Genomic DNA, 19358 nt, shown 5'->3' on the forward strand with positions numbered 1-19358 from the left:
CTGCTGAGCCAAAAGGTTCAGTGAAGGAGAGGGGCTTGAGTGACAGGGAGTGGGAATCCATCTTGCTGACTCCTCTATCGGACAATTCACTGAACAGAAGCTGGCCGAGCGTAACCTTCTCTGATTTGGATTATAACAAGAGAAGCTCACCTGGACATGATGTAGAAGTGAATTGCTGGGATTTATATCTGCTGTTTTTTTAAGGAGGGAAAGAGGAAACAACTACAGCTATGGGAAAAGTGAGTGACAGAACATATTAAGCAGGAGCTTGTTCATCTCTTTGGCAGCGTCAGGCCCTACCTGTCGTAGCACCAATTCTTTTCAAATCCTCCTGATAAGCCTTCATTGCAGCTTCCTCCATGGCTGCAAATTCCTTTGACATTTTTTCTTCTTCTTTTGCCTTTTCCAAACTTTTCTTTTTAATCTGCAATTGAAAAAATAATGAGTTCCATTAAATAATGGAATTTAATATAATGTGATTAGTTTAAACAAGGTTTAATATATTGTATTACCTCACTAATCTTTTTAGCCACATTTTCCTTATGGTTTTTTCCTCGTTCATGAAAGTCAATACTCTTTAAAAGGAAATGAGACAGAATTAAAATACACAGAAATGTGAACTGGCAGGAGCACAAATGAGACTGAACACAGGTGACATATTAAAACAAAAGGAAGCAAACCTACCAGTAACCTAGAGTTCCAACAAGAAGTTTAATGACACGGGGCTGGGGTACCTTAGTGACCACTGTGCTCTATATGAACCTGTTCCAAGAGTTCATCAAAGGCACAGCTCTATGTGTTGCCTGCTTGCCCTAAAAGGACGGATAGGAACTGGGGGGAAGGCCGCTGCAGTGGCGGCATGCCACTCACAGAATGCACCCGCCAGGAAGCCTTGCTTGGTACCTTTGCTTTTAAGTTCCAGACACCTTTTCTTTTCCCTCTCAGGCATTTTAGCTGGATTTTGTGGCAGTGCTCAGGAAGTTTTATGCTATTATGTCGTTTTTTATTCTGCTTCTGTTTCAATCTGCTCTTTTTATCATTTTCTTGTTTAAATTATTTGTTAACAGAAGCTGGCTAAAATATCTTAAATAAATAAGATCACTACAGTCAATTAAAATCTCAAAATAATACTGCGTACTAATACAGGCTCGCCTCAGTGAAATGCTCAGAAGTTCAGGCTACAAAGATAAATATAAAAGAAACACACAATAGGAAGGATGAAAACAAGTTTCCTTTTCTTTCAATCACAAGGATTCCTGAAACGTTAATTTATTTTAAATATATATCAGGCATATAATACTTAGTAACAGCAGCAGTGAAGAATACCAGCCTGAAGCACTGTTGCCACCCCCACAGATGGAGCACACAAGACAGTAGTGCTTGTGAAATACAATATAGTCACATTGGTCAGTACATATTTTACCAATTGGCAATTTAGCGCACAACACTACTGACTTCCCCAATGTTGATGACCTGCAAGGGGCACTATTGGAATGGTGTGCAGGCTTCTCTCTGCCAGCCTTTACCAATAGAAAAGGGCTTCATGGGGGGGGGCTCTCACTGCCAGCAGTCAGCAGAAAGTCTCAGAACAGGGTGTTTCTGGCACTGTAGGCACACATCTTCCAAGGGGCCCAATTCTGGAGCACAGCAAAGGGAATGAATAAAAAATCTCTGCACCCTCTCCTTCCTTCTCCTCCTAGGATTGCTTTGCTACTTATTTTATTTCCAACCAGCTGAAGTGTGGTAAAGTTCTCACCACTTGCCAGAATGATGCACCTGAACATCTTACCAAGTTAAAATGTTTTTCTTTGTTCACACAGTTCTTTGTAAGCTTTGGAATGGGAAGTGGGGTTTAGCCACAGGAAAAGCAGGGGTAGCAGAAGAAGAAACTGAAGCTTCTAATTTAGGTAACAGGGTTACAGATTGTGAAGTAGGAATAGGTTTGGAGAAAGTCACGCTAAGGGAGAGAAAGAGGCTGGACTTCCTTTGTTGAGACAGAAATGCAAGAAGGTGCTTAAGAACAACTTTAGAGAGGATTACAATGATGTTTTGAAGGGGTGGGGCAGAAGGCCATACAGGAACGCAGCTGACATTTTTTGCTTACAAGATTTTGTTATTGCCTTAAGTTTATACTTTGTGCCGCAAAGAACTGCCAAAGTAATCCAGATTTTGCACAAAGTCAGTCAAAACATACCATGAAAATTAAGTTTGTATGCATTGGTTTATTTGCATAATTTATTCTGATTGTGTCAGCCATGGAAGTAGGTAAGCAGATTGTTCAAAATTTTGCAGAGTTATATTCTTGCTTGTAAGATTTCACCAGCCATTGTCCACATTTTTTCAAGTTTATCTTTAAAGCCGCGAAAGCTAGGAATTTGCTTTGTTAAAATAAGGGTGTAGGGACTTATAAGAAGAATGATCAAAGAGAATTCATCAATATTGTAGTAACAAACAGAAATATTGCAAGGAGTGCCCTCCACCAACCTGAGATCTTGAGACTTCACAGCTCACATGACATGCAACTACCATCAATATTAACCCTGCTCGGGCACACAGGTAGGAAGCATGGGGACAAAATTGTCCCCTGCATACCCAGCTGACCCAATCAGTCGCCAACCTTTCTGTAATGAGCAGGGGACGTCTGAGGAGTTTTTACCTGTGCTCACTTAAATGTGAGTGGAAGGCTCTGCATGATCCAGCCCCCTGATAAAGCAGGTTTCCCCATCATGTAGAGGCTTCTAGCCCCCTTCATACCTTCCACATTTAACCTCGGAAGGTCAGGGACTGAGTGAACAGAACAGGGGTGGGGGTGATCCCATGCCTCCTACGCATGTGGGTTGTTCTCATTCAGGAACAATGCCTGAATAGAATAGTGTTGCAGCTATTGGAGCACTCATGACAGCTGGTCCCAATAAAGATCAGGACAGTATCAGTAGCTGTTGCACAACCTCTAAGGAAGCAGTATATCTGGATCTCAGATATACCTGGGGTTCGCTCAGACTCAGCACTCAGGTGACCACTCCTCATAATACAAACTTCCAAGTCTAGATTGACCTGCTGAAAATTAATATATAATTCATTTTTTGTACTTCAGTTTCACTTAAGAGTACAGAAGGTAGATCATCATACAGGCTTGTTGTCCGCTATCCAGCACTTGCAATAATCACAGAATTTCTTGGGCTGAGATTTCCAGTAATCGGCCCTAGAAAAGAAAAATGTGGAAATTAAAAGCCATTTTGCAAGAGTAAGCAACTCAAACTGAATCCCAACCTTCTCACTGAGTTATTTGTTCCAATGCCAAAAATCTACTTTTCCTAATGTGGGATACCAACCATTTCTTTGTTTTCTGAAACACAGGAGTGCTTCAGAGAATCTCAGTGAAGAACAGTGAAGGCTCTTAGAACATACTAAGTGCCGTATTTTTGCGCCATAAGACGCACCTAGTTTTTACAGCAGGAAAACAAGAAAAAAAAATTCTGACTCAAACGTTGCACTAAACTATTTAAAACAGCAAAGCGGGCGGCTCCTGTCCGCTTTGCTGCTTTAAAGCGAGCCACGGTACATAACGAAGTTAATGGAAAAAGGATAGACATTCCATTACAATGTAGCTGTTTTCATTATCACTGGGAAGCCAGTATTGGCAGCGGTCACATAAACTAAAATTTGAGCATTTTACTGTTATTAATCAAGAATGGTAATAGTCAGGGAGAGAAACCAGGGCTGTGCAAATGAGAAGGGCTTGGAGTATGGAGAAACAGCAAAGACATCAAATGACTGCGCTCCTGTTCCTAAATCTGTGAAGTTTTCTCAAAACAGGCATAGTTGTTTTGAAAGGAAGATTCAAAGAGTGGGAAGTGGAGTGATTGAGCAAAGAACAGAGGAGGAAAAGAGGGCAGATAAATAGCTTCCATTCAATACCAAGAGAACACAAAGTTTTTGGTTTGGTATAGGTGGACTGTGCTTGTAAGAATTTTTTTAATGAATTATAGTTTTGGAGTGGAATATCAGTGCCTCTTTTCAGCAATAAAGATTAGCTGCTAGGAACATGGTCCACACACAAACACACAGGATGTCCGGTTATAGTTGTGCATTTTAAACTGTTACTGAGCCAGATGCCTGCTTAGTTTAGCTGAGCTCACTATTACTGGTTTGTGGAGATGCTTTGCATGTATTGATGACTATTTCTGCAAAACTGCTACTTGAAGAAATCCCCAAACTTAGTATTTTTAAATTTCAAATGGAGCTCAGAATCCAGTAAGGCAATCAAACATTTGCAGTTCAATTAGGAGGCACTGAGAGACGGCAATTTGCTGCGCCCCCCAAAGAGCAACCCAGGAGCGTGGGGCAACGGTGCACAGCCTGCCCGCTGCTCCCAAACCTTTCCTGGGCTTTAGGGACAGAAAAGCTCACTCCCAAAGAGCAGCTCAGGAGCGTGCCACACTCCGGCAATTTGGCTCCAGGGACCACACATTTGCTCCATAAGATGCACAGACATTTCCCCTTCCTTTTTAGTGTGTCTTATGGAGTGAAAAATACGGTATGTGTATTACTGTAGTACTTTTATACATGTGAATAACATATAAAAAGATGCAATTTATTCCCACAATAACTATGAGACTGAAAAACAGTGATGGGCCCAAGTTCACACAGGAAACTTAAGAATTGGGCAGGATAGGACTTCTGGTTCGCTGTGGAGGTAATGGCAGTGTGCTCCGTGTCGTCCGCTTAAGGGACGGCACAGTTCTGGCAGATAGAGCTTTGGGGGTGAGCGCCAGGGCTAGGGGCCCCCAACCCCCATCCCATGGAGGAGTGGGTGTCCTACGGGTCCAGCAGAGTGTGGGAACTCACCCTCCTGAGCCTCCAGGCTGCCATTTTTGCGCGGGGGAAAGAGGCTTGAGTTCGCTCATGGCTCCACCGCACTTTACTGCCGAAGCCACACACCGCCACCACAAGCAGCGGATCTTCCAATTAGAGGTAAAAGCCAAATAAAGTTTTTTAAAAAGGAATTAGGTGTAAATTGACTGATTTGGTGAAACAGAAGCAAAAAAGGAAGTCAGCTTCTGATTTCTGCGGACAGGCTCTGCAAGGGGATTTTTTGTGAATGGGAAGTAGAGTGGCATTCACAGCTATGCAGATTTAGTAACAGTTTAACTTTGGACTTTTGAGAGACTTTCTTTTGTCAGCATTTAAAGCAGGGGTGTCAAACGCAAATTCATCGGGGGCCGCATCAGCAGTTTGGTCACCCTCAAAGGGCCAGTTGTATCTATAGGACTCAATATGCGCTCAATATAAAAAAAAAAGTGGAGGTTTCCTGAATGCATGTAAAGTGGAGGTTTCCTGTGTAGAACGGCTGGCGCCGCTAGAGGGCAGACGTTCTCTGGCTTGTAGGCTGCTGCGCATGTGCTGAAGAGGCGGCTTTCTTGTGTCAAAAAAAAAAAAGGGGGGAGAATAAAAGGTGAAGGCTGGCAGCCGCTGGTGGCTACACGGGCCACATGACGAGGTCTGGCGGGCCGGATTCGGCCCGCGGGCCTTGTGTTTGACACCCGTGATTTAAAGTTTCTGACAGATATATTTTTTAGGGTGATTTCACGATATAGCCAATTTTCATAGTTTTAATATTATTTTAGATTTTAAGATGAACAACTTTCTTTCATTATTTTTTTATTTTACAGCTATAGATTGTAGGAAAGTTGTACCCAGTAGTCATTCCCCATCCCCCCCACGATGTCCCAAAAACGTAAAATTTTGTCATAAGACATAAGAGATCCATAAATTTTAGTCTTTGTTGAGAAAGAGCATGTATTTGCAATAATTTTTACCATCAAAACCTATTGATTGCATTGTGCCCTAATGCTGAAAATTCAGCTTTTCTAAACCTAGTTTTTCTACCAAAAAATCTACATTTAGGCATTTATTAAATCTTTTGAGTGCTGGTGTATTTTTTCCTGAAATCCGCATCATGTTATTGATCTCTATGTAAAATTTCAAAGACATCTGATCATTGGTTATGGAGGGGAAAAAATAAAATGCACACAAGGCCAGAATCTTGAGGGACAGAAACATAGATTTCACGAAACTTTGAAGTGCTATAAAATTAAAACTGTTTGAGATAGAGGAAAAACATTTAAGGGGGTTTCTTTCAACCATAAGGGAAGGGTGTACAGCAAGTTTCATCAAAATCTGAGAGGGTGGCGAAACCCTTGTTTTTTGCGTTGATTTGATGCGGAATGACCCATCTCTCCTCCATTTCATCTCTGGTCTTACAAACTATGAACATTTTTTTTTCTCCTCTCCTTCTTAAATGAGGCCAAAAACTTGTGCATCACTTTGTGATTTCTGATTGGTTTGAATAAAGGCGACCTATTAATTATAATTAATATCCTTCTCGTCCTTATCCCTGTATGGGAGTTTTCTGACCCGTTTCCCCGCCCCTTTGGCCTGATAATGAAACACGGGCGTGCGATACTGGGGGCTCCCGGGACGCGTGTAGGCCCGCGCGTGATGCCCCCCCCCCGCGAGACGGGCTTCTGAGGAGCAACCGGGAGCGGGGCTGAGAGACGCCGCGTCCCTTTCACGTGTGAAAGGCTCCCTCGCGGGGCGGCCTGAGGCGGGGCGGCGGGAGGGAAGGAGCCAGGCCCACCCACCTTCGGCGGCGCCCCCTCCCGCTTTCCTCCCTTCCCGGGAGCGCTTACATCTCTCTCGCCGAGGCGCCGCCGCCGCCGCCGGGTCTGTTTCCTGAGGAGCGGAGGGAGCCGAGCAGCAGCGCCTTTCTCTCTCCCCCAGAGTCGACGCGACGGACGGCAGCCGCACAGGCTCAATCCGCACCGCGCGTTCGCCCGCTCGCTTCCTCGGAGAGGCGGAGGGAGGGGGAGGAGGAGCCTCCCGTCGGGCGGGCGGGCGGGCGGGCGGGGGGAGGGGCGCGCCAGAGCCGGGGCGAGTTGCGCGCGACGCCCCCCCACGAGACCCCCCCCCGCGCGGGCTCTGAGCGGCCGCGGGTTCGAGTCCCGCGCGGGCGGGCTCCGCCACTTCAGAGCGGGCGGGGAAAGAGGCGCTTTCGGGTGGCGCGGAAACCCGACGGGGCGCCGTCCGCTAGAAGGAGACGCCGTGGCGGGCCGGTCAGTTGGCTTCCTCGAGTGCGAGCTCCCCCTCCTGCCCTGCCCCCTCTCGCGCTCCCCGCCGGGGGGGAGACCCCCTGGAGCCCCACCCGGGCCGCCCCTTCGGGTCGGAAGAAAAGGCCCCGCGCAGCTGCGGCTCGGAGGGGCTTCCCTTCCTCTCCCCCGCGGAGGGGTCCGGGCGGCCCTTCGGGGCGATTCCGGGGATGCTCAGGGTCCCCGCCCCGACGGGCCCGGCTCGCTCGCTCGCTCTCCCGCGGAGGCTTTGGGCCAACGGGGGGCAACAGGCACCATCTAAACGGGGGGGGGGGTGTCTGGTTTTCAGCAAGACGGGGAGAGGTGCTGCCCCTTTCCTCCGCTCTTACGTTCTTGCCGCTTGTTTTCTTTCTTCAGCGCTGGAAGTGAGCTGGGAGGCGAGAGCGATGGCTGAGCGAGCCACTCGGGAGAGGTAAGTCTCGGAGCAGCGCGAGTTTCTCTCGGCCTCTGCATTAGGTTAGCTGCTTAAGGAAGTCTCTCCCCCCCCCCCCACTTCCACGGGGGAAGAGGAACCTCCGGCTCCGTGGGCCCTGCAGAAGCCCACACAGCACGCCAGAGTTTCAGGTCACACCCGCCACTTTAAAGCACTGCTGTAGCAGCGCTTGAATCCTGGGCTGTACTTTGCGAAAGGTGCTGGGAAGAGTGGTTCTGGGAGGCCTCATGAGTGCTTTGCATAATTTTAAGTTTTAGGAAACCTCAGTAAAGACTAACTGCAGTTTGTCTGAGTTTGGGCAGAACACTAAGCTGCAGTTAGTATCTTCTTTTCATGGTCACACTGGAGAAAACGGTGGCGATCCTAGGAACCCAGTGGCCACAAAGACTTGTTATTGCAATACTAAACCATGGCACAACTGCAGCCCCATAAGGTAACCTTCAGCTAGGAAGTGAGGATTTGTGGGCAATACTATTAACATGAAAAGGTTGGTCCTTAGGGTATAAATATTGATTTGGTGATTGAAGGACTGCCACCCAGTGGATATAAAGGTGTATTATATCTCACATATTTATATTCTAATGCAATTTGCAGTTACTTTTGATATTACGAGCAAGTGTGGCTTGTATTAATGTTCTGACAATTCATAATGATTAGTTCACTTATGAGTTAGTGAAGTACTAAAATGGATGATGGACAGTTTGTAAAGAAATGTGTACCATTAATTAAAATTATTTGTTACTCCTGCATACCTCTTTATTAGTAATTACCTGCTTATTTACTTGCCAGTGTTGTGAACTCTAGCAAGTTCTCCTTTCCATGAATGGAAGTTACCAAACCTTGGTGCTATAGTATTGCTTTATGTGGTTTCTGATAGGTTCAGCTGTTATTGCGATTCCTCTTTAGTTTCAGAACCGTCAATAATATGAAGAAACAGCAAATACGGTAGTAGCAGAAAGACACAAATACTGATAAAGCTGTACTATTTTATAATTTCACCTAAAATTAGAGAAGAAGAAGAAGAAGAAGAGTTTGGATTTGATATCCCGCCTTTCACTCCCCTTCAGGAGTCTCAAAGCGGCTAACAATCTCCTTTCCCTTCCTCCCCCACAACAAACACTCTGTGAGGTGAGTGGGGCTGAGAGACTTCAAAGAAGTGTGACTGGCCCAAGGTCACCCAGCAGCTGCATGTGGAGGAGCGGAGACGCGAACCCGGTTCCCCAGATTACGTGACTACCGCACTTAACCACTACACCACACTGGCTCTGGCATGTGAAGGCATGGCATGTGATACATTTTATTTGCTGAGGCCAATATATATTTTTAAGAAGATACAACAATGGGGGATTAGGTTTTTATGAGTAAAGTGGTACCTTGGTTGGCTCCCAAACAAATCAGCTCCTGAATGCCTCAAACCTAGAAGTGAATGTTCCGGTTTGCGAATGTTTTTCAGAAGCCGTACGTCCGACTTGGCGTCTGCGGCTTCCAGTTGAGTGCAGGAAGCTCCTGCAGCCAATCGGAAGCCGTGCCTTGGTTTTGTCTTTTTTTCAAAAAGTTTTATTGCTTTTCTAGTTTTATAACAAAATATAATAACAATACATAATAAAAAAACAGAAAAATACACAATACAAAAAGAAAAACATAGAAACAATTATTACTTTCAATACCTAATTTAATTACTAGCTTCTCTTTTATTGATTCTAGTCCTTAGTATTTTACGACCCATTATTATTATAATCCTCAGCCAACTTCCAAGTGATTTCCAATTATCTTATATTACAATATTTAGCTAGATATTCTTTAAATTTCTCCCAATCTTCTTGAGTCTCCTTTCTGATTGTAGATTCTTCCAGTCAGGTCAGCCAGCTCCAAAAAGTCCAACATCTTCATCTTCCATTCTTCTATTGTTGGTATTTCTTGAGATTTCCAATTTTTGGCTAGTAATAGTCTTGCCGCTGTGGTGGCATACAAAAACAATCTAACATCCTTTTTGGGCAATTCGAATCCTATTAGTCCAAGTAGAAAGGCTTCTGGTTTCTTAATAAATGTATTTTTCAACATTTTTTTCAACTCATTATAAATCTTTTCCCAGAAGTCCTTGGGACACATCCACCACATATGATAAAAGGTACCTTCTTTTTCTTTATATTTCCAACATAAAGTATCATTTGTGTGGTAAATCTTTGCTAATTTTACAGGGGTACCATCTATACAGTGGTACCTCGGGTTACATACGTTTCAGGTTACATACACTTCAGGTTACAGACTCCGCTAACCCAGAAATAGTACCTCGGGTTAAGAACTTTGCTTCAGGATGAGAACAGAAATTGCGTGACAGCAGCGGGAGGCCCCATTAGCTAAAGTGGTGCTTCAGGTTAAGAACAGTTTCAGGTTAAGAATGGACCTCCGGAATGAATTAAGTACGGAACCAGAGGTGCCACTGTACGTCATTTTCATAATATTTTCTTTTAATACAGTGCATGCAGTGAACTTAACCCCTTTCTTCCACAGCCTTTCCCAATCTTCCAACTTTATATTGTGTCCAACATCTCTTGCCCAATCTATCATCACAGATTTAATTTGTTCATCCTTTGTATGCCATTCCAACAATAAATTGTACATTTTGGATAGGTTTTTAGCATTGGTATCTAACAACTCCGTTTCTAATTTGGATTTTTCCATTGCAAAACCATTTTTCTTATCAAGCTTATACAGTTCATTGATCTGATAATATTGTAGCCAATCTAATTTATCTTTAATTTGATCAAATGGTCTTAATTTAAGTCCTTCATTGTCTTCCCACAATAGATCAGCATATTTCAACCATTTACTCTCCATATTTAACTTTTTCTGGGCCTTTGTTTCCATTGGTGAGAGCCACCTGGATGTTTTCCTTTCTAAGAGATCTTTATATCTTATCCAAACATTATATAAAGATTTTCTGATTACATGAGTTTTAAAACCTTTATGGGCTGATATCTTGTCATACCATAAGTATGCATGCCAACCAAATACATTGTCAAATCCCTCCAAATCTAGCACATCAACATTTTCTAGTTGAATCCATTCCTTAATCCAGCAGAAATCTGCAGCTTCAAAGTATATCTTCAGGTCTGGCAAGGAAAATCCCCCTCTTTCTTTTGAGTCTGTTAATATTTTATATTTAATTCTGGGTTTTTTTCCCTTGCCAGATAAATTTAGACAATGCTTTCTGCTATTCTTTAAAACATTTTACATTATCAATAATTGGGATAGCTTGGAATAAGAACGGCCCATCATTGACAGTTTTAAATTTGACCATACCTCAAGATCTCTCTTAATTTCATTCCATAATTTTTCATAATTATCCTTATATAAATTCAAATTTTTCACTGATAAATTCACACCCAAATATTTCACTTTTTCCACAAAGACAAGGCCAGTCTTTTCCGGAAGGACTTTTCTCTCCTCATTATCTAAGTTTTTCCCCAACACTTTGGTTTTGCTCTTATTTAAGTTAAATCCTGCTGCTTGCCCGAACTCCTGAATCAGCTCCAGTGCTTTCACTGCACTGGAGTCTGGGTCTTGTAAAGTTAACACCAAATCGTCGGCAAAGGCTTTTAACTTATATTGTTTGGATCCTACTGTTATACCTTTGACCTCTTCCTCCTTCAAAAAATTCCCCAAAATAAAAAGATCATAGAATCATAGAATCATAGATCCTACTAAATGGATTGATCACAAGAAAAGAGGTTGAGAAGGCCATAAATCAGATGCAGCTTGGTAAAGCCCCAGGACCAGATGGTTTGTCTGCAAAATATTACAAGACTTTGAAAGATTGGCTTATTCAGCCGTTGGTTAAGGTGTGCAATAAAATATTAAGAGGGGACAAAGCACCTGAAACCTGGAAGGAAGCTTTTATAACTATGATACCAAAACCAGATCAAGATAGATCCAACGTAAATAATTACAGACCGCTCTCATTACTTAATGTGGATTACAAAAATTTTACTAACATTTTAACTAATAGGCTGAAGAAGATACCAACAGATTATATTCATAAGGACCAGGCAGGATTCCTGCCTGGAAGACACATGAAAGATAATATTAGGAATATAATCGATGTGCTAGAAAGGTTGGAAGCTAAAAAAAACTGTAAAGCGATCTTAATGTTTATTGATGCTGAGAAGGCCTTTGTCAATGTTTCCTGGAATTTTATAAAAAAGAATTTAGAAAGTATGGAGGTTGGACAAGAATTCCTAAATGGTATTAATGTGATCTATTTTGAACAAAAAGCAAAAATTATAGTTAATAATGTGGTCTCAGAAGAAATTAGAATTGAAAAAGGAACCAGCCAAGGGTGCCCACTTTCCCCACTACTTTTTATTTCGGTTCTGGAGGTTTTGCTAAATATGTTAAGAAGGCCGTGCCTTGGTTTTTGAACTGTTACAGGAGTCGAATGGATTCCCAGAACGGATTAAATTCGAGAACCAAGGTACCGCTGTACTCTTAGTAGAGTTGGGGGGCAGTCCTATTGCAAGCTCCACTGGGGTAGGCAGCCTAGGATGCAGCAGATCTTCCGCTCAGCTGGATTAAAGTCCTCAGCGCTGGCTCAGATGGGCTTAATTTGCTCATCCTTGCCCAGCTGGCTGAGATGAGCCTGATGTAGTCCCAAAAAGGGGGGTGTTTCCAGGGATGGGACTGGGGGAGGGGCGACTTAGGCACAGTCATGTGACACGGCAACGTGGTGCAAAATACTATTTGAAAGGCTTGTTTCCCCTCTGCCAGTCTTAGGCAGAGCAGCAGCAACAGCCCTACTGCTGAACAGAGTTAGGATCTGGTATAACTTTGATGTTGATCTTTGTTGATGTTTGTTTCCAATAGAAACAGCCAATTGAAGGGGCAGTAAGGATGAAACCAAACCAAAATATTTATTCGGCTTTACGCCCATCATGAAACACAACACAACAAAACAAATCAAATAAAACAGCGGACTCATACAAACCACAAGTAGTATAACACAGTTCACAACTCACAAGGACAGATATTAGCCGTTCATTTAAAAAATTTAAGATTAAGATTAAAAAATTTCGGCACTACACTAAAATCAATATCTGATGTCATTATAGAAAATTCTTATAACTATCAATAATCAGCTAACATTCCATTCCGTCTCTTGTACGAGAGGACGGCTGTTAGGAATTTAGCAACCTGTAGGGTAATATAAGGATCCACATCTTGAAGAACCCAGGCAAGCTGTAGGTCTACTGGTTTGTCAGCCATAGGCTGGATTATGGAGTTTAGTATACTATAAGGATGAAAAAGTTATGCACTTAGGTTGCATCTAATGTGTAGTTGGTATATCAAATAAATAAGGCTACCAGATGCTGAGACCATCTGCAGGAAGTGAAAATTTTCTTGTAGCAGAGTACATTGCTGCTGGCAGTGAACATGCAGTAGAAGCATAGATGCTTATAAAATTGCTTAATTCAATTTAAAGAACAATAGATCCCTTATTTTGCATTTGAAAATGGGCCCCAAGTTGAAGATTTTTGAAATTAACGAACTTGAGGTGTATGTCTGTTATAAGTCTTTGACAGCACCTGAATGCAACACATGCTTCTGTTGTGAGGATCAAATTCAATAAAAAGTTAGTTTGGATGTTCTTTTTACATTTTTTTTTATAGTTAAGTTGAGAGAGAAAGATTTTGCTTTGCTAGAGATAGAGAGGTAAACTATTCAAACTTGGAATTTTGAATTTTTAAAAACAATATTAGCAGATAAAATTATGACCTGTAATCAAAACTGTATATGGAGAATGTTACATGAATATATATTAAATTTTAAAAAAAGAAATTGTTGTATCCCCTTGAAGGATCAGTAAGTTACTGTGGCATGAGCTTTGATAGACAACTACATTAGTAGTGCCCTCAAAAAAATCCTTAGATTATTAAAATACTGTCAATCAACATATGCTGGTTTGCACTCTCAAGGTTTAAGACCAGTTAACACATGGAGTTGGGTATAATATGTTGAGGCATGGGGCACTTGTTGTGTTCCTACACAACCTTGTCAATTCTCTGCTTTTCATTTCAAAAAAAATCTGTCAAGGCTTCGGTTACATTAATTGTCCCTAAGTCTGAAAGCTGCTTCAGACAACTTGAGCTCTGAACTTCACCCTGTCTCATCTCTGAATATCATGAGCATGTAAATGATAAGGTAGTGTAAACAAGTCTAAGCACATCTTCAGGTGTGGTCTGCCACTGTGGCCAAAGTTGAGCCTGAGTCAATATTCAACTTTTGTTTGTAGATTCATCTGCCCCAACTTCTTTCTCTTACGTAAGACTAGGGAAATATTCTTTTAAACCTGGTTTTGTCTGTGCTATAGGACAAAGAAACTGGAAGACTTTGTATAAACAATGTACTGGAGACACTATCTGAGCTTTAAGATAAAACCCTTTAAAAATGTATGTGGGACAGTAAAGATGGCAAAAGCAGCACCCCTGATCCTTCCCCAGTTCTACAGAAATATTCAACACTGATCCGTAAAGCAAGACTGTTCAACGGTATCGCTCTCTGAAGTTTATTTTCTGCTCTACAGTAGACTAACTCTGATTGCATTTGTCAGGGCAAAGGGTTTGTTTTCATCTGCTGTTCATTTAATAGGGCTGCCCAGCCATATATCTGGATGGGCTGGGGTCATTCAGGCCCCCCAGTTCTGTTTGCTGTACAGTGGAACCTCGTGTTACGTACCATCCCCCTTGCAAACGCTGCGGGTTACGCACTCCGCTAACCTGGAAGTAGGTCCCCTTGTTGCAAACTTTGCCCCAGGATGCGAGCGGAAGTCTCGTGCCAGAAGCACGGCAGCAGTGAGAGGTGCCATTAGTGAAAGCGCGCCTCATTTTATGAGCGGTTTCGGGTTACAAACGGACCTCTAGAACAGATTAAGTTTGTAACCGGAGTTACCACTGTATGTAGATTTTTGTTTCTGTTGTGCCATAGCTCCTCCCTGAGTCTGCTTATGTACAAGAGATCTTTCCAGTCATTCATTACAACTTCATATCTGGGGCTTTTGTTTACTTTGCTCCAAAATCCCTACAGACAACACACAGAAAATAACATCTGTGCTAGAGAGAAATTTTTGTAGACACCTGAAGGCAGCCCCATTTGGGAAGCTCTTAATGCTTGCTTTTTGACAAGCTATATGCACATGTTCTGCTTTCTTATTGCCATATTGCTCATGGCCCATGCTTCTGCCCTCAGTAGACAGTAATTGTAGCCATCAAAAGCAGTATTGGTGCACTAGAAGCTAGTAACCTTGGACCTCCTGCTCAGATTTCCATCCTGTTACGGCAGCTGTGTGGGAAGACTGTCAAATATAAACTGTTCGTGTGCCTTGTGCCCAATGATGTCCCTCTCTGGAAGGATACCCAGGACTGTTGTTGCAGCACATCCTTCTTGTTTGATGTTTTGTTGTATTTTTAATATTTTGTTGGAAGCCGCCCAGAGTGGCTGGGGAAACCCAGTCAGATGGGCGGGGTATAAATAATAAATTATTATTATTATTGTGTGGATTCCAGATGATCACTAGTGGCAGCCTGTTTGTGGCTCTGTGACAATCATAATATCTAATGATTCCTTTTAAAATTTATATTCCCTCTTTCTCCTCTTTGCTTCAAATAAGTTGAATAGAAGTGCTCCCCTTCCATTGAGTTCCTTTTTATCTACTGCTTGGTAAAACCATCACTTAACGTGCATTATCATCTAACATTTACTGCTTATTAACTGAGCGGTAGAAGTATTTGATTACTTTATTCCTAAACCCTTCACTGTATGATAGATTTCTTTTAGTCAAATATAAATAGTTGTAAGATTTGCTGCTTTTGTGCTTGTGCTCTGAGTAGATAAATGGACAGCAGCATGCTTGAGTAGGAAGAATGCATGTGATGGGGAAATCTGGGCAGAATCCAGTTGCTAGCTGTAGACATCCTCCAAACCAGCTTTTGGACTCTTGCTGTAGGAGAACTGCATGTGCAAACAGCATTACTGTTTCTGGATCAGAATAATTTCTTAGGCTATGCAGAGTGTCTGTCCCGCCCCCCCCCCCCCATCTTATTAAGCTTGGCCTTACAGAATAAATCTAGTCTTAGCATTTTGTTTTGAACAGCGGGCAGTGAGACCTTTGGAAACAGAGGAACAGCTCCTGACATTTGGGAACATATGGCCTCTGTACATAATGCTTTAAACTGAAACACTTCTTTGATGTGTCTAGATCCAGCCTATAAGTAACTCAGCATCTGCTGGTGTTACAATGTTTCTATTTTAACGCCATAATTTACAGGAAAAATAATGCAACTCCCCCCAAACCTTCCAACCTTTAGCCAGAACCCTTTGACTGAAGCATTGTTTCTGTTCCCTTTTTGGGCTATCAAGGGCTATCGAGTGTCTGGCTCCGAAGCGCCCTCTCCAGTTGCATGGAGCCCGGACAGCCCCGTGGTTTTCCCCGGAACTGAGGGTGATGAAACAATCATTGAGATGACTTCTGGGTTAGCGCCATCGGCGAAATGGCGGAGTTCCTCCGACCGGAGGAACTGGCTCCGTGGAAACTGGGTCTACCCGCCACGGCGAAGGTGGGGACCCGCTAGAAATCCCAGGTGGAAGAAGCCTGGGAACGTGGGGTTCGGCAGAGCACCAGGAGCGCCTCCCCTACTCGCGGGGGACCCCATTTTGGGGTTCCGGAGTGAAGTAGGGTGATCGGCGCGGTGCTGCGAACTGACTGCTATTTTCACGGAGGGAAGCCGCATTGCCATTGCCGGAGAGCGCTGACTTTTTCCTGTCGACAATTGGACTCTAAACAATTGGACTCTAAACAAGTGAGTAGAAACGGAAAATTGGATCAAGAAATATCTTAATTTGGCACCGAAGCGGGAAGGTTCAAAACAGGAAGTCCGCCTTCCGCTTTCTGTAAATAAACTGAAGCAAAAATCTTGTAAGCTAATAGCCTGGAAAGTCGTTTTATAAAGGTCGAAATTTCCTTCATTTATAACCATTAAAACCCCCTTGGAAGCAGGAGAAAAGGGGGGAAATTAAACTGTTAAAGCCTGCTGGAGAGGGAGTAAAGGAAAATAAGTTACCACTGTCTCAAACCTGGGAATGGGGTGCCAGAAACAGAAATTATCAGAGACGTTCATTGACTGTGAATGGAACATTTTGACAGATAGCAAGAAAAAAGAGAAACAAATTGATTCCAATGCTGCCTGTTGCATTCTAAAGAAACAAAATATTTGAAAACTGAAAGTAACTTTCTTTTGTTGGACATGATTTAAAAAGATGGACACAAATAGAAATTGTATCCTCTAGAGGGAGCTTGTCAAATTGTTGCTGCAGTTTACTTGGGGATTTCACAGCTGCGAGATTAACATCGTGGGACCAGACTGTGACCTTGAATAAAAATGTGTTTGGAAGAAGTCCTGGTGCTTGCCTTTTGCAAGACAAGGGACCAATCCAGGAAACTGGTTCGACTGGGCAAATGCAAGGGCAGATAATAATGGCGGAAGCTACGGTGCTACCTCAAGCAACACAAATGGTGAGACCCGAGGCCCTGCAGGAGTATAAGCAGCTGTTTTGGAAGAATGAACTTGAATTAGGCCTGAGGGAGTCTGGAGCTGAGGAGGATCTCAACTTTGGAGAGATTTTGAAATATGCTGTTAAAGATCTTTTGGATTATATTGATGACTGTGGGGAGTGGGACTGTGGGGAATGGGCTGGTTTGACGTGGGGAGATGGACATGAGTATGGATGGAAATTCCCCGGAGACCTACTCCCTAAGGAGAAAGGAAAGAAACTAAGAAAGAGACCAACAAAAGACATGGAAAAGTGCAAGTATAAACAAGAAGAAAAAGATCTGCAGAAGGGGCATGGAAGAGACTTAAGAGCCTCGGATATCAGACTACCAGGTTGATGGACTAGATGGAATTGGATAATAAGGACTGACACAGCCCGAGACCAGGAAGAAGGGACGTTGGATGAAAACTGGAAGAGTCTATAAAGAAAATTTTTTATTTTGGGAATTAGTGTAAAATTAATGAATATTAGGGAGAATGTTGGAATGAAATTGTCTGGCTTTAGCAGAAATGATATAAGGATAAATAAGTATTAAGTTTTTAAGTTTTAAGGTATTTTACGGTATTTTATGGTAAGATAAGGTTAAGGTATTTTATGGTAAGATAAGGTTAAATAAAGTAAGGTAAATTGAACATCAGAATATGGTGAAAGATGGATAGGATGTATAGAGTTAATTAATTGGTTATAAGCTAAAATATAGAAAGGATTTGCTGAAACAATGACTGAATCAGGATACAATAAAAGGGAGGTGTGAGGAAGTCAGGGAAATAGGCAGATGAAAGATAGGATATGGAATGACTGATTTGTTTATAACTATTTTTATTTTTATTTTTCTGTATTTTGTATCTTTTTGTCTTCTTTTTTTCTTTTTATATTTTTGTATTTCCTCTGAAATTTTAATAAATATTATTATAAAAACAACAACAAAAACAATCATTGAGATGGCTAGAGCGCCAGTGGTGGAAAACTCACCGAATCAGACCGGACACGGGTTAGAGCTCAATGTCGATGCAGATGCAATACTGGCGGTGAAGAAGGTCCTCTTCGCCATTGCTATTGCCACTCCCGCTTTGCAGAAGGGGCGCTGCGCAGCTCTAAATCTCTGCGCAGCGCCTCTCCAGTGAAGTGGGAGGAGGAATGGAGCCCCTTCTATTTCTCCTCCTGCTTTCCTGGAGAGGCACTGGGCAGTGCCTCTCCAGTGAAGTTAAGTCAGAACAGCAAGAGGGATTGCTGTGCAGCGAAAGCAGCGATCCCTCTTGCTTTCGCTGCGCAGCGATCCCTCTTGCTGTTCTGGCTTCTGGGATAGCTGCACAGCCTGCATTCGCTCCATAAGATGCACACATATTTCCCCTTACTTTTTAGGAGGGAAAAAGTGTGTCTTATAGAGCAAAAAATATGGTAGCCTTGGTCACACTGGTGGATGATCTCTGGCGGCCTAGGGACAAAGGTGAAAGCTGTTTCCTAGTTCTGCTGGATCTCTCTGTGGCCTTTGATACTATCAACCATGACATCCTTCTGGACTGTCTAGAGGGGCTGGGAGCTGGAGGCAGTGTTATACAGTAGTTCCTCTCCTTCTTCCTGGGCCTTGTCCAGAAAGTTGTGTTGGGGGATGAGTGTTCAGACCCCTGGCCTCTCACTTGTGAGGTGCCTCAGGGTTACGTCCTCCCCATGCTTTTTAACATCTATATGAAGCCACTAGGAGAGATCATCAGAGGGTTTGGGCTGGGAGTTCATCAATATGCAGATGACACCCAGCTCAACCTCTCTTTTAAATCAGAACCAGTGAAGGCGGTGAAGGTCCTGTGTGAGTGTCTGGAGGCAGTTGGAGGATGGATGGTGGCTAACAGATTCAGGCGTAATCCTGACAAGACAGAAGTACTGTTTTTGGGGGACGGGGCGGGCAGATGTGGAGGACTCCCTGGTCCTGAATGGGGTAACTGTGCCCCTGAAGGACCAGGTGCGCAGCCTGGGAGTCATTTTGGACTCACAGCTGTCCATGGAGGCTCAAGGCAATTCTTTGTCCAGAGCAGCTGTCTCCCAGCTCCATCTGGTACGCAGGCTGAGACCCTATCTGCCCGCAGACTCACCAGAGTGGTGCATGCTCTAGTTATCTACCGCTTGGACTACTGCAATGTGCTCTATGTGGGGCTACCTTTGAAGGTGACCCGTAAGTA

General features: G+C 43.1%; 2 protein-coding genes across 7 annotated transcripts in view; one reads left to right on the forward strand and one right to left on the reverse strand.

The window, feature by feature from the left end:
- The window catches only part of WBP4 (WW domain binding protein 4), a 28783-nt gene extending 21930 nt beyond the window's left edge, over positions 1 to 6853 (reverse strand). For 2 of the 5 annotated variants that reach the window (XM_053397559.1, XM_053397558.1), the window contains exons 1-4: positions 6693 to 6851; positions 3130 to 3202; positions 513 to 575; positions 301 to 424 (exon numbers count right to left, since the gene is read on the reverse strand). In XM_053397559.1, the coding sequence (XP_053253534.1) occupies positions 301 to 424; positions 513 to 575; positions 3130 to 3202; positions 6693 to 6694 (262 nt within the window). In that variant the 5' untranslated portion in view covers positions 6695 to 6851. Of the gene's footprint in view, positions 1 to 300; positions 425 to 512; positions 576 to 2984; positions 3203 to 6692 lie in introns of those variants that run through there. The other 3 variants (XM_053397560.1, XM_053397561.1, XM_053397562.1) reach the window with 3 other exon arrangements.
- Positions 6854 to 6955: 102 nt separating this feature from the next.
- Positions 6956 to 19358, forward strand: part of ELF1 (E74 like ETS transcription factor 1) — a 74427-nt gene continuing 62024 nt past the window's right edge. For both annotated transcript variants that reach the window (XM_053397554.1, XM_053397556.1), the window contains exons 1-2: positions 6956 to 7115; positions 7506 to 7560. The gene's annotated coding sequence lies outside the window, so the exon portion shown is untranslated. The remainder of the gene's footprint in view (positions 7116 to 7505; positions 7561 to 19358) is intronic.

The sequence above is a fragment of the Podarcis raffonei genome, chromosome 7, assembly GCF_027172205.1.
Source record: "Podarcis raffonei isolate rPodRaf1 chromosome 7, rPodRaf1.pri, whole genome shotgun sequence".
In the NCBI taxonomy this organism is placed as follows: Eukaryota; Metazoa; Chordata; class Lepidosauria; order Squamata; family Lacertidae; genus Podarcis; species Podarcis raffonei.